The sequence below is a fragment of the Typopeltis vanoorti genome, chromosome 17, assembly GCF_054136105.1.
Source record: "Typopeltis vanoorti isolate ZY-2024b chromosome 17, IOZ_Tvanoo_1.0, whole genome shotgun sequence".
Taxonomy (NCBI): domain Eukaryota; kingdom Metazoa; phylum Arthropoda; class Arachnida; order Uropygi; family Thelyphonidae; genus Typopeltis; species Typopeltis vanoorti.
In genome coordinates this window covers 104,724,616-104,741,496 of record NC_143565.1, presented here as the reverse complement: position 1 = coordinate 104,741,496, position 16,881 = coordinate 104,724,616, and the positions used below count along the sequence as shown (strand labels likewise).

The 16,881-nt window shown below is 33.9% G+C and overlaps 1 protein-coding gene across 2 annotated transcripts in view; it reads left to right on the top strand.

Annotated features, from left to right (window-relative positions):
• LOC150097736 (equilibrative nucleoside transporter 1-like) overlaps positions 1 to 15,617 on the top strand; it is a 220,988-nt gene extending 205,371 nt beyond the window's left edge. The window contains exon 13 of one of the 2 annotated variants that reach the window (XM_090407249.1): positions 14,969 to 15,617. In XM_090407249.1, the coding sequence (XP_090263375.1) occupies positions 14,969 to 15,017 (49 nt within the window). In that variant the 3' untranslated portion in view covers positions 15,018 to 15,617. Of the gene's footprint in view, positions 1 to 14,521 lie in introns of both variants that reach the window. The other variant, XM_090407250.1, reaches the window with a different exon arrangement.
• Positions 15,618 to 16,881: the final 1,264 nt, after the last annotated feature.

Sequence of the window (16,881 nt, the reverse complement as noted above, 5' to 3'; positions counted from 1 at the left end):
AAAGAAATCATGGAAAGATGGATTGAATACACAAAGAAATTATACGAGCAACAAAGAAATGATATTCCTGAACAGACTGATTTAGAAGGACCATCCATTTCACTCTGTGAAGTTGAAAATGCGTCAGAAAACTAAAACCACATAAAGCTGCAGGAATAGATAACACCTTAGCAAAATGGTTGAGGGCTCACGATTTTAACTCTAACTTATCTCTTATTTAACTCTAATTTAACTTTAATTTAACTCTAACAAAATTATTCAATCAAATATACGAAACTGGATTTCTACCCAAAGATATTAATCACTCAATTTTCATTCCAATTCCCAAAAAAACAAAAGCTACAAGATGTGAAGAGTTCAGAACAATCAGCCTCATCAGTCAAGTATCAAAAGTCCTCCTATACATTATTCTTGAAAGAAATAAAAGAAAAATAAACATAGAAATAAATGATACACAAAGTGGCTTCAAGGAAAACGTAGGTACAAGAGAAGGTATTTTCAACGTCAGAACCATCATAGAAAGACATCTAGAAAAACAAAAAGATACCTCTGCTTCATAGATTACAAAAAAGGCATTCGACAATGTCCAACATGAACAATTAATTGAAATCCTTTCAAAAATAGACATGGATGGAAAAGACATTAGGCTATTAACTAATCTTTACTGGGAACAGACTGCATCTTTGAGAATAAATAGAGAGACCTCAGAAGAATTCCCAGTTCAGAAAGGTGTGAGACAAGGCTGTGTCTTTTCTCCGATTCTCTTTAACCTGTACACAGATGAAATATTTAATAAAATTAGTAATCTCAAAGGAATCACTGTAGGGGGCAGGAATATTAATAACCTAAGATATGCAGATGACACAGGTCACATTTGTTTTAGCTGAAAACAAATGTGACCTCAAAACTCTTATAGATGAAACCCTCAAGTACAGCAAACAGTATGGCCTCAGTTTCAACTTTAAAAAGACAAAAATCATGATAATTTCAAGAGAAAAGGAAATACCAAAAATATGCATCAATATAAAAGGAAATAAATTAGAACAGGTACAAACATACATATACCTCGGACACTTGATCACAGAGAATGGCAGGACAGAAGATGAAATTAGAAAAAGGATTGAAATTTCAAGGTCAACTTTCAACAGTATGAAAAATCTACTAACATCTAAAGAATTAAATCTGAAAACAAGACTAAGAATCTCCATATGCTACATATGGTCTACATTATTATATGGAGTAGAGACATGGATACTCTCCAATCTGAGTGTGAAAAAACTGGAGGCCTTTGAAATGTGGATGCTGCAAAGAATTATGAGGATATCATGGAAAGACAAAAAGACAAATGAAGAGGTACTAGAGATGGTAGGCATAAACAGGAGCCTGATGAAAGAAATTAAAAAGAGAAAAGTTAGCTATTTTGGACATATTCTGAGACATAACTGCCTACAAAGGACACTTCTCGAAGGAACTGTTGAGGGAAAGAGGAAGACAAAGACTGGAATGGATGAAAAATATAGAAGACTGGACCTATCTCTCATATGAGGAATGCAGCAGAGAGGTGCAGAATAAGACATTGTGAAGAAACACGGTAGTCAATCTTCGAGAGGGAGAAGACACCTGACAGGAACATCAAGACCATATCTACCATATTAAACCTCACAAATCTGACCTTGCACAACATGGAATTTAAAATGCTAACCACAGCTACTACATAGAGCCACATATAAACATGAACATTTATATAAAGAAAGTGCTGAAGCCTTACTTCATATACCTAATCTTAATTGAAATCATTTGGCACACCAAAAGAAAAAGGAAAAAAACACTAGAAAATTTTCCAAAAATCTTTTCCTAATTAAAATTAATTTTTTTTTTAAAATTTATGTTGTGTTGTGTCTTCTATTTCTATTCTACTTATGAATTAGTGGCCACATAAGGTGGGAATACCCTATAGCGCTCAGGAATCCTGGCCGTTGTGAACTTAAGGTGAACGGAGTAGTGCTTGGGTGCTACTTCATTTGCCTGAGCCAGGCCAAAGGAGATCACGGGTATCATGTATTGGCGATCACTGCAGATGCTCAGTCATAGCTCGTATGCAATGTGTAATGTGTATTCTCAAATTGTCTACTCAACTCATCTCCCCCCCCCTCCCAGATTAAATCTTGAGTGCTCGGCCCCCTCCAAGATTAAATCCTGAGTGCGCCACTGATTGAAATGACTATCTCACTATCCCAAAAGTTTGGGAAATTGTTATCCTGGAGAGATTCCAATTTAAGCATGTGTACTACTGTTTTTTGAATTCCATTCCTATTGCTGTTCATTAGTTGTACTGATGACGTGTTATGATATGTAAGACCAAATATTTACACAATAAAAAAGTTATTTACTGTGGCATATGTGTTATTCTGTAGTTTGACAATTTTTAGCATTCAGGAATGTGTGAGCAGAGCTAATCTAAGGAGGTATGGTTATTTAAATAGAATGGGAGAGGAAAGGTTAGCAGAACATGTCGTTTTGCCAGGATGCCAGGAAAAAGATCAAGATGAAAATCAAGATCTAGGTGGATTGATACAGTAAAAGAAGACAGAAATATAAGATCTGATAATACTAGAGTTTGACAGATAACAGATTAATTTGGAGGAAGACTGTCGATAGGATGGTGATAATGATGTAAACTTTTCATATAGTACTATTGTCTTTATACCCTTTAGATAGAATACATATGAGAAATTTAATGATGATGTTAATTTGTTTTTGAGTACTGTGGAATATGGTTATTTATGAGGTGGTCTAGAAAATTCTGATAAACACCTAGAACAAAAATGATATTAAAACAACTGATATAACCACAAGAAAGAACATAACAAGGATATAAGAATGTAAGAATATAAGTTAACTTCATAGCTCTGCTATTAGTATATTCTTTATTGTGGCTATATATTGCTTTAACATCATTTTTGTCTAGGTGTTTATCAGAACTTTCCAGACCCTTCCCTCGTATAAGTAGTCAGTGGAAGAATATCTATTGTTCTGCAATAATGATGTTATGGAAAACAGGTTAAAAAAAAGTGGTTGGATAGCAGCAGCAGAATCCCATTTTTGGCCTAATGTAGAAAGAAGCCTGACCGTGTATTATTATGTATTAAAGAGATGAATTATGGTATCTGCATGCAAATTGTATTGGCGACAAATATGCTATACCAGAACTATTAAATTATTTCATAATTTTAACAATAGATTTACATTTTTATAGTTGAATATGAAAAGAATAAATCCATTAAGTTTTGAAATGTAAGTCTTACTAGAACCATAGATTTTCTCATCTCAGAAATGATGATCTGGAATCAAATCCTCTCCAGGAGATATGAAGAACCTTTATAAGAACTGTTCGGCTGATGGTGAGTTAGTTATATAGAAATTTTGTGACTAGTGGAAGAGAGATTAGGATGATATGACATTATTTTAGAGATCTGTTAAATAAAGATGAAAGCCATAGTGAAACGAATTGGAATGAATACAGTAGTGTGAAAAATAAGGAAATAAGTCTGGCAGAAGGTGAAGAAACATTAAGGAAGATGAAGAATGGAAAATCTCCTGGAATAGATGGTTTGCCTGTTGAACTGATTAGAGGTTGAAATGTTTATATGACATCTTTAAACTGATCTGGAGGGGGAAAAAAATGATATCTGATGATTGGACCTAGGGATCATTGTTCCAAGATATAATGGAAATCCCAAAAGGGAATGTAAGAACTATAAAGGAATGATATTATTGTGTCACTGTGCAAAGATTTATAAAATTATAATAGCAACAAGAATGATAAAATAGAGGAAGGTCTAATAGAAGAGCATTTAGTTTTAGAAAAGGATGATCAACTGTTGATCTGATTTTTGCTGTAAGAGATGATGGAAAGACACTGAGAATTTTGAAAAAAACTTGTGCATGGCATTTCTTGATTTGGAAAAGCCTTTGTTCGGGTTCAACGAGAAAAAGTCTGGGGAAGTATGGAAAGGATAGGCATAGTAAAAGAAGAAATAGTCATGATACAGAATATGTATGTTAAGTCTAAGAGCTGTGTGAAGACTAAATTTTCATGCAGCTCTTAGACTTAACATACATATTCTTTATTCAGAGTGGTTTATACTTAAAAATGGATGGCAACAAGGAAGTGTGAGTGTGTTATCTCCATTGCTGTTCATTATAGTGATGAATAGCATCCTAAATGTGGTTAATGACCAGAAAGAAGAAACAGCTGTGTTTGCAGATGATGTGGTGATTTGAGCATATTCAGAAGAACTATAAAAGAAACTGGACAAATGGATAGTGTGACACAGAACTATGGATTACATGTTAATAGTAGGAACAGTGAGAGTATCATTTTAAATTATAGTGGAAATGTAAACATTAATGTTGTTTGACTCAATAGGCAAGATTTGAAGAGTAGTGAAAACTTCAAATATCTGGGGAGTATACTTTCTAGTGAAAGTATACTCCCCAGATATGCCTGTCCTTTTAACAGTGTAAGTAATCTACTTTGAGACAGTGAGGTCTCAAAGTAGACTACTTTGACTTATTTTGACTTATGCAGCAGATACATGGAGACTAACAAAAAGAGACATGAATAGAATACTAGCAATGGAAACAAAAGTTTTAAGGACAATGTTGACAAAATAAAAATGTGGACATTAGAAATAGTTTGGGGCTAAAACGTGTTGAAATATTTATGAACCTCTTTTGAAGTGATTTGGACATCTAATGAGAATGAACTTAAAAATGTGTGGAGAATGTATGAAATGAAATTTGAAGGGAAGAAACTAAGGAAGACCACAGAAAAGAGAGAGAGAGGCTAGATAAGAGAAGATCTAGAAAAGAAAAACCTCAATTGGCACAGCGTTCATGAAGGAAGAATTTGGGACGATAGAAAGAACTGGAGAAACTTGATCAGTTGTTGCTAAAGAAAAATGCACTAGCCTCGTGGCCATAGTTACTTTGCTGTCATTCCAAACACGCATTATTCAAATTAGGTGTTGGAAGTTTTCAGTCCCCCCTTTGCCACGAGTTACCCCAGTCCTGAAGATACTTCAGGTGCAAACTTTGTTTGCTTACACTTAGATACAGGATTAAACTAAATATATAATTTATTATTCAAATTAGTAGTTTTCATAACTAGATTTAAAAATCTACACAAATATTAATGCAGTCTGACATATATACACTTATTTGCTTCCTTTTGTGGCATCCCTAATCCTGACTATTTAAATAAAACAACAAAGAAAAAATATCAACATAGGGATACCAGGCACAATAATAAGGTAACTACTGAAATAGTTACCATACATACCACACAATGTAAGCATATTCCAAAAATTAAATACCACTCTTGATTTTCAGAGGAACAAAATTAAAAATATGGTGTCTAGAAAGTCGCTGTGAGAACCGAACATCACGTTATAAATTCCTATGGATTGTACATAATATCTGCTTGGCAGCAGTTACCACCTTATGTTTTCAACCAGTCAAATTCTGTAATGTTATGCTACTTATATAGGGCTGCAACATCGTCGTATCTACCTTTCTCTGAATTTGTTCTTATCTGAGGGCAACTTATTTGAATTGGCTAGCACACAGTAATGTTTTTTTTTTTAATTTATTGTATTAGTTTATTGTATTCCAACTCAGCTCAAATCAAATCCTATACCAAGTATTTTGTCATCCTTACCTTCAAAAAAACATACAATGTTTTTTTGAAGATATTCCTTCTTTAATATAATTTAATTTATATCTAAGTTAAGGGATATTATATTCCTTAACTTAAATAAGTTCATGTCGCCGAATTGAAGCCTTTGGCTCTTCATATAATTATTAATTTATATCTTTTTTAGCCTTAGTTGGATAGAGGAGCAGCCCCATTATCTAAATAGTTTTGCTTTTCCTTGCTGATATCGAATGATTGTAATATTATTATTTATTTTATTTATATATATTTTTTTTAAATTATTTTTTGCAAGATTTTAAGCTTTCCAGATGATAAATAAACTGGTGGTTGTGAGCCTCCATAGCTTAGTTGGTATTTGAAAATGCCGTTTGGTTGGAAAGACATAGGTTTGAATCCTTTTAGAATACAAAGAACCTTTATAAGTTTTTTTTTTTTTTTTTAATTATCAGAAGGTAAGTTAGTCAATCTCATATGTTGGTGGCAGGGTTTTGCTCCTGAAAACTGGTTCTTCATCCCACAGAACAGGCAAATCAGCCAGAACACACAATTTCCAGACATAATAAACTCTTGCATATCTGTAAATGTATATTTAGGAATATTGCTGTATTATTTTTTCCTTTCTTCTTTTAGACAGGTATGTTTACTACTTAAAGAAACTGCTGGAAGTGTGTTGGCCATCTGCATTGGAATTGGATTAACTATGGGTTCTTTGACATCTTATTTTGTAGTTAAACTGTTATAGTAGTTGTTGGCCAGCAAGGGTTGGCTTAACATTCCATTCCATTTCTACTTTCTGATGCTTCAAGATACTCCACAATCAATTTCATCAAATGTTTCATAATGTCAAGTGAAGTTATTTTTTAAACATAGTTAAAATAATATTTGCTGACTGAATAGTGTATTTATTCATAAAAGTTATTGCTTCTTTCAGCAAGAGACAAAAACTGTTTTCTATAATTTGACTGTTAACTGGTTATTATCAATAATCTCATGAACTTATTCAAAAATCACCTAATTATTATATCAGTGGAACTTACATCACCATATACGTTCCTGATCATTTTTATACATTGGCATGAATTTATAGAGATAGTTAGGAATTTAATGCTAAAACTGTTTTTAGCAAAACTTGTTTTTGAAATTTTTGTGGGAGGATGGATCATCAAGAAAAGTGCATGCAGGATATTTCAAAAAAAAAAAATAATCACTTTTTTTTCCCTTTTTCATACTATATTAAGATTCATAAAATTGTAATCTTTATTAATATAATTACTGGTAAAACTAACATTGAGCTTTATCAAATTGTCACAGGACTAATTTGACTTATATTCATAATTACACAACTTGAACTTCTCTCTCTCTCTGTTTTAAAACTTTAGCCACATTATTAAAAGTGATAGAACTGCATTAACACTGAAATGCATGTATATTGTAACTTGTTATTTTTTTCCTGACTCCCATGGAGTCACAAGACTCATCGCAGGAGATGAACACAAAGTCTATCATACCACTCCTTAAAATCATCCACAGTCTGCACATTTGCCACCCACTCAGGCTCCTACTACTCTCCATGCAAAAAACTTACTCCTTGTATATGAAAAATCTCCTCTGTGTTAATATGATAATAATCCTTCAACAGCTTAAATGTCTTGATCATATCCCTTTTGCCTTCTATCCACCAAACTCTGCAGTCCACATGCCCTCAGTCTATTCTCATAATCAACATCGTACAGTCCTGACAGTTTTGTTCTCTGTTTCTGCACCCTCTCCAAGATTACTTCATTCCCTTCAAATCCTAGTGACCAGATCTGAGCAGAGAAATCCAGATGTGATCTGATCAAAGCTTTATACAATGAGATAGCACACCTTTATCTCTCATATTGATAATTCAGAACATATCACTCCCCTACTCCGGCAGAAATAATAAATATCTTAACTCATCTAAACAGTAAAAAGGCTCCAGGCCCAGATGGCATAACCAACCGAATAATAAAACTACTTCCAAGAAAGGCCATAGTCCATCTCATCAACATTACCAATGCCATTTTTAGATACCAGCATTTTCCCACTGCTTGGAAGACAGCCACTCATGCTATTGAAGAAGCCAGAAAAAAAACCCTCAACTCCCTGAAAGCTACAGACCTATCAGCCTGTTGTCCAGCCTCGGAAAATTCCTAACTTATCTGTTTCTGCTTGAAGCCTTATGAGGATCACAAGGCTTCAAGCAGAAACAGATAAGTTAGGAATTTTGCCCGATGAGCAGTTTGGCTTCCACAAGGCCGATAGCACAGTTCAACAAGTACACCGGCTAGTGGAGATCACAAGAGGCTATAATTGGAAACTCCATACAGCTGCCATCTTCATCGATGCTGAGAAGGTGTTTGACAAAGTATGGCATCAAGGCCTCCTTTACAAACTCATAAAATTTAATTTGCCAATCAAGTTAACAAAAATAATCCACTCATACCTGAAAAACAGATATATGCAGATCAGGGTCAGCAAAACGGTTTCGTCCAGACGCAGGGTCTTGGCAGGCATACCTCAGGGCTCTCTCCTGGCCCCTCTCCTGTTCTCAATCTATGTAGCAGACATCCCTCTGAACCCGAGAACAACATTCACTGCATTATATGCAGATGATACTGCATTAATGGCAAGATCTCTGAGCCCAAAACTGGCAACTAGAAGACTTCAAAGCAATATATATATATATATATATATATATTATAAAAATGGCTAGCAGAGTGGCTAGCCAAGTAAATCCCCAAAAGAGCTCAGCCATACTGTTTTCTAGCAAGAAAATCCATAGTATGGAGGACATTCATCTTTTGGGAGTCAAGATTCCATGGCAGACTGAAGTCAAATATCTTTGAGTGATACTTGATATAGCAAACTGGATATACAAACAAAGTTAATTATTTACAAGATGGTAATAAGACTGGTCATCACTTACGCATTCCCTGCATAGAGCCATACCGCGAATACAAATATTCAAAAACTACAAAGATTACAGAACAAGTGCCTGAGGATGATTCTAGATGTCCCTTGGTTTATTAGAAACTCCCAGATCCATAGAGAAGTCAGCATTCCTTACATCTCTTCCCTTCTCCTAGATCTAGCTGAGAAGTTCTTTACCAAGACAAGCAACCACCCAAACCCGTTGATCAAGGAAGCTTCAGAATATAATGAAATGGAAAGCTACAAATATAAAAGGCCCAAGTCAATCTTACTTCCAGCTGAACACAGCTAATTTCACTGCCCTCATTGGGCGAGCTTATAACTCATAAACACCCCATTCAAAGTTCTTCCTTTACAGACAAAAGGGAATATGAAAAGCATTTTTGCTTCACCCAACTCGCCAGAGATGTTATTCGTTTTATCTCTCATGGTTAATGTTTTCCTCAACATTGCAATTCTCTGAGATATCTCCACAACCTTTGCAATATGTCCTCGGAACTTCAAATCTCTATCCACAATCACCCCCAAGAGCTCTTGCTTCCTCCACTTCTTCCAGTATAACCCCAGAGTATGAAGTATTCATCTGTGGATCCCAAATTTTTATACCTTACGTTTAGTTGCATTAAACTGACATTTGCATGCATTTGTCCACCTTTCCAGCGTATTAAAATCCTCTTGAAGAGCCAGAACATCTGCACAGGATATATGCACTAACAACCTTCCCAGGCTTCACATCATCTACAAACAACTGATGTTGAAAGTTTTGGGAGATGAAACAACTGAACATCTCCCTGTAATCCTGTGATAATAGCATTGACATAAAAATTGAACACAATGGTCCTCCCAGGACTAAACTCTGTAGAACTCCACTTGTAACCTTACTGCTCACCCATATACAACTCTGATATTTATCAGCAAGCCAATCCAATCCACTAACCTGATATCCAAATTGATATGATGCAACTTAAAAATCAACTTGTAATGTGGCACCATGTCAGATGCCTTGGAAAAATCCAAAAAAATTACAGTGCATGCCTTACCTTCATCCATAGGTTACCTCTATTGTAAAAGGTAACCAGATTACTAAAACAAGAACACCCTTTAACAAATCCATGCTGACCTCTATAAATAATATTATCCTCATCTGTCCAATTCTATATATGAGCTTTTACCAGTTTCTCCAAAACAGCTACCAAAGAAAGAGCTTTTACGAGTTTCTCCAAAGCAACTGCCAAAGAAATACAAACAGGCCTATAGTTTAATACCTCCATTCTACTGCCACCCTTATGCAATCCCACTATCTTACCTTCCTTCCACTCTCTAAGGAACCTGTCTCCCATTGCAAGACTTTCATTAAATAGCCAAGCTAATGTCATAGTTAGTTCCATGACATATTCCCATAAAACATGTGGTGAAATTCCATCTAGGCCCTGCCTTATTAACATTTAGCATATTCAGTATTCGGAATACATCCTTCTCCTTTTAGCACTTCATCATCCTTCTAGGAATGTAGCCTGCTGTACCAGGATGGAACACTAATAAAGTGATCATTGAATAGTTCAACTATGTCATCTGCTTTGATCACCAGATTCCCATCTCCACCCAGCAAGATAATCCTTCCACTATCATTTTTCCTCTTATTCACCACATAGTGAAAAAAAAAAAAAAAACCTTGAGATTCTCCTTGGATTGCAGTCAGTCTCCCTATTCTAATTTTTCTGTCCTTACGATACTGGTTGCTTTCCTAGCCTGAGCCTTATATTTCTCATACAACAACTGTTCTCCACTTCTCTCTTTATATGCCTTCTGTAATCTCTTTTCTTCAGCAATTCCTCTTTTATTCTTTTTTCATCCATTTGACTTCAAACTGCTTTATCTTCTTCTTCACTCAAGTTATATAGTCTATCATTATTGACGACAATTTTTTCTTAAGTATCTCCTGTGCACTCATGACCCCCCCCCCTCTTGAACTATGAGCGATGATATACTTGCCCCTCACCAATGAGGGGGGCAAGTATATCATCACAGTCAGATCCTCTGATGCTATGACCAAATCTAGAACTTTCGATCCTCGTTTTCTTTCACCACATGCTGCCTAAGACAGTTGTCTCTCAAGAAATCCAAAAATTGAGTTCCCTTATTACTGCATGCTGTCTCCTCTGTCCAGTTTATATACTATAGCTGATGTCTCCCATAATGATCGCTCACTTTCACTTGCCAAACTAATTTACCTAAACATTTCCTGCTCATCACCATCTATATTCCCTCATCTGTAGCAACACCCCACTAAATATCTTGTCCTATAAACATCCATCTCACACCACATACTCTCAAAGCCATTAGTGTTATTCAATGCCACAAACTCATTCCCTTTATTCTTAATGCTCCTAGCATTGGGTGTGAAGATGGATGCAATGAGTAACATGAGCTATTAAAAAAATGTAAGTATTAGTAGTGAGTAAAGAAACTTAAGTAGATTACCAAGTTCCTTCTTGGCATCTATATGTGAAAATTTGACTAATAGTTGGAACATATACAGAAATATAACTTTTAAAAAACTGCAAAACGTATATAAAAATAAGTTTTCTCCATAGTAGTTTCTTAATTATTTAGATATTATGCTGTGTAAATACCAGTATGGTCTAAAAATTAATAGTAAACAGCTAGCCTTGCATAACAGATGTTGTAGGTAGTTCTCTATGCAAATTAAAGATCATTATAGCTTCTAATTGTAGTCAGTAGTTCTAATAAACATATGTGAAATATTTCTGTGACTCTACTATGGATAATTAAGGTTAATATTTTATCAGCCTAGTTAGAAAAGCCTTTCATTTACATGTGTTTTTTTCTCTTCTGCATGTGTGTTGTTCAGAAACAGTGCAGGGACCAATTTGTAATTAATATATTTGTTCACAATTGTAATCATGAATATACTTGTTCAAATTGTAAATATACTACAGGTATTTAATATAAAATAATTTTTTACAAAACTTATTTACATAAATTTCTACTAAAAAAAATTAATTTTTTTTTAGTAGAAATAAGTTTCTACTAAAAATAAGTTTCTGTATTTTGACTACATAGATTCACTTATAAAATTTTATCTAAAAGTAATTTATTATTTAAAGATTAAATCGAAAATAGAATGCATAACCTAAGAAGGTGCATCAAAATAGTAGAGGTTTTACATATATGTATGTATACAATAGAGCCCTATTTTATGATCAGTATAGATTGTTATAATTGTATGAAATGCCAGGCCACAGAAGAGAAATGATCAAGATGCATATGCTTCTACAGCAGGTTGCTCTCCAGCTGAGACAGCATATAACTGAAAATAAAAGTTTTCACTAATATGAAAGATTTATAATAACTGAATATATTGTTTATTTTTTATCTAATAGCTAAGTTTTACATAACAAAATATTGCGTGCTTTGCATTTTTAAAAATAATTGCTACTTATACACAGATCACATCAGAAGTGCAGAGGGGGACTTAGACTACAGCCTGCAGTTCTAGCAAACTGCAGCTATTAATATTTCTGACTGCAGTGCCCTAATTTTGCATGAATGTTCTCCTATGGGGATACATGAAGAAAAAGGTGTATGTGAACAAGCCCCAGACAATCTAAACCAGGGGTGGAGAACCCCTCGCCCGTGGGCAAAATTTCGCCCACGAGTCTATTTCAGTTCGCTTCTTTGCTAATGTACTCGTATGTACATGTAAATAAAATTTTATAATAATTTAAATTTATTATAATTTATTCGAATTTAAATAATTAAATATACAAAATCAAAAATAACTATATTACATAAAATATGATCATCATACGTCTGGCAACCATCAAATCGAGACGCCATTGAAATAAAAAGAAATCAGGAGCATTTCTCGTGGGCAAAGTTCAGACTTTCTCTGATTGGTTGCTTCCCAATTACCACCATGACATTTTCCCATGTGTCAAAACATATTGACTTTTGACTTTGTTTTTCTCATGCAGTGCTGCGAGTGCCTTGTGGCACTCGCAGTACTACATGAGAAAAATATAATCAAAAGCCAATCTCTTTTTAAAAAGCTTATTCAGGAAAGACCATCTGTAACTCAAGCTAGTTATGCATTGTGTGAACAAATTGCTAAAAAACTTAAAAATCTTTCACAATGAAGGTTTGTGAAAGATTGCTGTCGAGATTTTATGTCCAGAAAAACTGAGTTTGTTTAAAAATATTAGCCTATCAGGAAGAACTGTTTCTGACCATATTAAAGATATCTCTGATGACATCCAAACTTCTTTGAAAGTAGATTCGGCAGAATTTGTGTTTTACTCATTAGCCATCGATGAGACTACTGATCTGTCAAATACTGCACAAATGGCTATATTTATACGGGATATAACTACAGATTTCAATATACGAGAAGAAGTTCTTGCTTTAAAATCAATGAAGGGGACAACTAAAGGTGAAGATTTATTTGAAATGGTCAATTCAGCATTAAAGGATTTTGATTTACTGTATGAAAAACTGAGTGGTCTTGCTACAGATGGTGCTCCATCCATGGTAGGTCATGAAAAAGGGCTCGTGGCTCTGATTAAGAATGAATTTAAGAAACGTCCATTGAACCCAAATACTTTAATTGTGTGCCACTGCTTCATTCATATGGAAAATCTCTGTGCAAAGTCACTCAAGATGAACATCGTCATAAATAACAAAGGCCTTTAATTTGATAAAAAGTAAAGGGTTGAATAACAGGGAATTCAAAGAATTTTTGCAAGCTCTTGAAGCCGAATATGGGGGATTATTGTACCATTGCAAAGTTAGGTGGCTAAGTAGAGCTCAAATGCTCAAGCAATTTTATGATTTTCTTGGACATTAAAGGTGTCCCCATTAAAGAATTGGAGGATGAAAAGTTTCAAACTGATTTAGCATTTTTAGTAGACATAACTAGTCATTTGAATAATCTAAATTTGAAATTACAAGGCCCAAATCAGCTAATGACCTCATATCAAGAGCTTTGAATCGATGCTTATTATTTCTTACCCAACTGGAAAAAACCGCTTTACACATTTTCAAAATTAAGAGAGCGCAATCCAAAATCAACAAGTATGTCAAAGTGTTTTGAATCAATTTCAAAGAAGATTTGAAGATATAAAAAATCAAAGAATTGAGTTACAAATATTTGAAACACCTTTTGATATACACCCTGAGGAAGCTTCCGATTCCTTGCAATTAGAGTTGATTGATTTGCAGTGTGATAACACTTTGAGATCAAAATATAGTAATCTGCTTACATTGGACTTTTACAAATCTATTGATTCTGAGAAATTCCCTTCTTTAAAAAATAACACCTTGAAAATAGCTTCTCAGTTTTCTACTACTTATCAATGGGAGCAATTTTTTGCAAAAATAAGTCTGGCAAAAAATCACCTTCATCCAAGACTCACTGACGAAAATCTCTCCAATGAACTACGAGTAGCCATCTCATCAAGGGCAGCTAATATTTCTAAGCTTTCACAAAAAAAGCAGTTTCAGCCTTCTCACTAAAAAGTTTAAGATTAAAGGTAAGCTTCATTAACTTTGATGAAATATTTATTATGCTATTATTGCTTTGATAACATTCTCAGTTAAAATAAAATAAATATAATTTTTTAAATAAATTAAATATAGCCTTTGCTTGATTGTTATAATTATGTCTACACAATTGTAATTAAAAAATATCATATCAGATGAGAATGTTGCACATTTACTTATTGAGATATATATTGCACACTACATACACTATATATAAGAGTTAAAATTTGCCAGTCGCCTGCAAAAGTTTTTAAATTAGCAATTTTCGCCCTTGATACTAAATAGGTTCCCCACCCCTGGTCTAAACAGTTAGAGGAGAACATTTGTGAAGAAATTAGGCGGCTACAACTAGAAACATTAACAGCTGCTATGGAACATGCTGTAGAAAGCAGAAAATGGAAGGCATTTACGTGATGTGGTTTTTCATAACTGATAAAAAAAAAAAAAAAACTCCAGATTCTGTATTTCGTTATAAAAAAAAAGAATAAATATAATGTGATTGTCCCTGAAAATACTAGTGGGAATGCTGGGCAGTAGGTGGCATTGGTGTAGTTGTGGTTCATTGTAGTTGGTGGATTGTGGGTGGTGGATAGAGAGTTGTAGAGTAGGTGCCCTCTCTCGATGAGTCTTTGGACTCCCTGGAGGTGTCAAGTATTAATAATAATAATGAATAAATAAAGTTATTAAATGTTTAAACCTCTTTGTGACTTATGGGCCACCATGTATTTACAGTACAGTGCACATTTGTGTCCTTATAAATGTCCAGAAAGAAGAAGAGTGAATACAGAATCCAGTGTGAGGAACCTAATCCTACCCAGAAGTTTACATTCCAGAGACTTAGAAGCTTTTTAAAAAATTAACTCTAGTCTAATTTGCAAAGTGAGGATAAAAATTTTGTATGGAGCTCCAAGAACTTGGCCATGGTAGGGAATGACTCATTTTTTACAGAAAAAATGGGAAGAAACTGCTGTATCCAAACTTATAAGTTTGGTATTTTATACTTTTTCCTTCCTGTATCTCCGGGAAAGAAACTTCAAGTTGTGATATTAAATGTTATAGTAAATTAGGGCTCATTTAACAGCAGCTTTCCAGGAACCACTTAGGTCATAAGAGCAGGGTCTACTGTACATTTATTTGTAGTTTTGTACTTTGCTTATATTTGATACTTGAGACAGTGAAATACTATAATTGTACTTTCTCCCTCACTATAGCAAATATTTCTTAAGTAAATTTGCTATCACTAAAAAAAAAAAAAAAAAAAAAAAAAAAAAAAAAGTCTCACTGCCATGAGAAATGAAATTTGCTACAGTGAAAATTGTCTGTATATATTCTAAATCTGTTAAGAATATATACAGATTTATCTCATTTATTAAATTTAAACAGTGTGTTATACAGATAAATTTTTTATTATATGTAAATAAATTTTTTAAAATTTGTAGACTGGGATTCTTTATTTTTTAATGTCTACAGGCTAACAGTTTGAAATCTGTAAAACAATTGGAGCAACAGGGCTCTTTGGTTATAAAAACCCAGGTACAAATTCTCTCAAACGATGGATATGAAAAACATTTATTATAAGGGCTTTTCAACCAAAACTTCTCTTTAGTTGAAAAGTCTTCTGCTTGCTTATAAAGAAGGGCAGGATTTTTTCCTCGAAACTTGGCCTTCGAACATGCACCAAACGTAAATTGGCCAAAGAACACACACACTTAATGCATCAGCATAATTCTAAACAAGCAAATTTGAAAGGGAAAAAAATAGAACTGTTTTCTCAGTATACTCAAAAGGTGTTGCACTCATTTTTATTTATTCCTTACTAGATGAAGTACTTTTGGTATGTTGCTCCTCTTATAGCACTGTAATCACCTGGAGTATTTTCTTTTACCACCTCATTAGGGAAGTTTTCCTTTTTTTCATGTATTTATTTATGTCAGTCCCATTCATTAATGGAAAAAATCTATAGATATATATAGATAGTATATATATATATATATATATATATATATATATATATATAGAAAGTTTTTTTTCCTTGGGTGTAATATACGTTAAAGATACCAAGAAATTTTATACTTCGTTTTTATCCCTTTTCCCATGTAAGCAAAACAAAGTTTTGCGTGTGAAATATATTTACATCTGAGCTTCTTGTATATAGAGGCTAATGACTTCATATCACTTGCCTTAGTATGTATCCCATAATGCAAATAATGGTAGTGGCCCTTTCCATTATACACTGGCCCATGTATAATGGGAAAGGCCACTACCCAGACCGGTTTTGACCTTTATTCAGGTATCTTCTGTGGGAGCCAGACCCAGGAGAGATACCAAGATTGAAGTAATGCAGAAGTCATATATATCTCATGTACAAGTAGACAAAAGCTGCTTGACCTTCTTAATACAAATCTCTGGATGAGAGAAAGATGTAGAAATTTTTTACCTTGGGTTTATACGTTAAAGATACCAAGAAATTTTAGACTTGGTTTTAATCCTTTTCCCAAGTAAGCAAAACAAAGTTTTGCACGTAAAACTATTTATATATGAGATACCTACTGGTCTATACCTAACTAGTAGGTATATGAGTACCTACTTGTATATGAGATATATATGATTTCTGTATTACTTCAACTTTGGTATCTCTCCCAGGT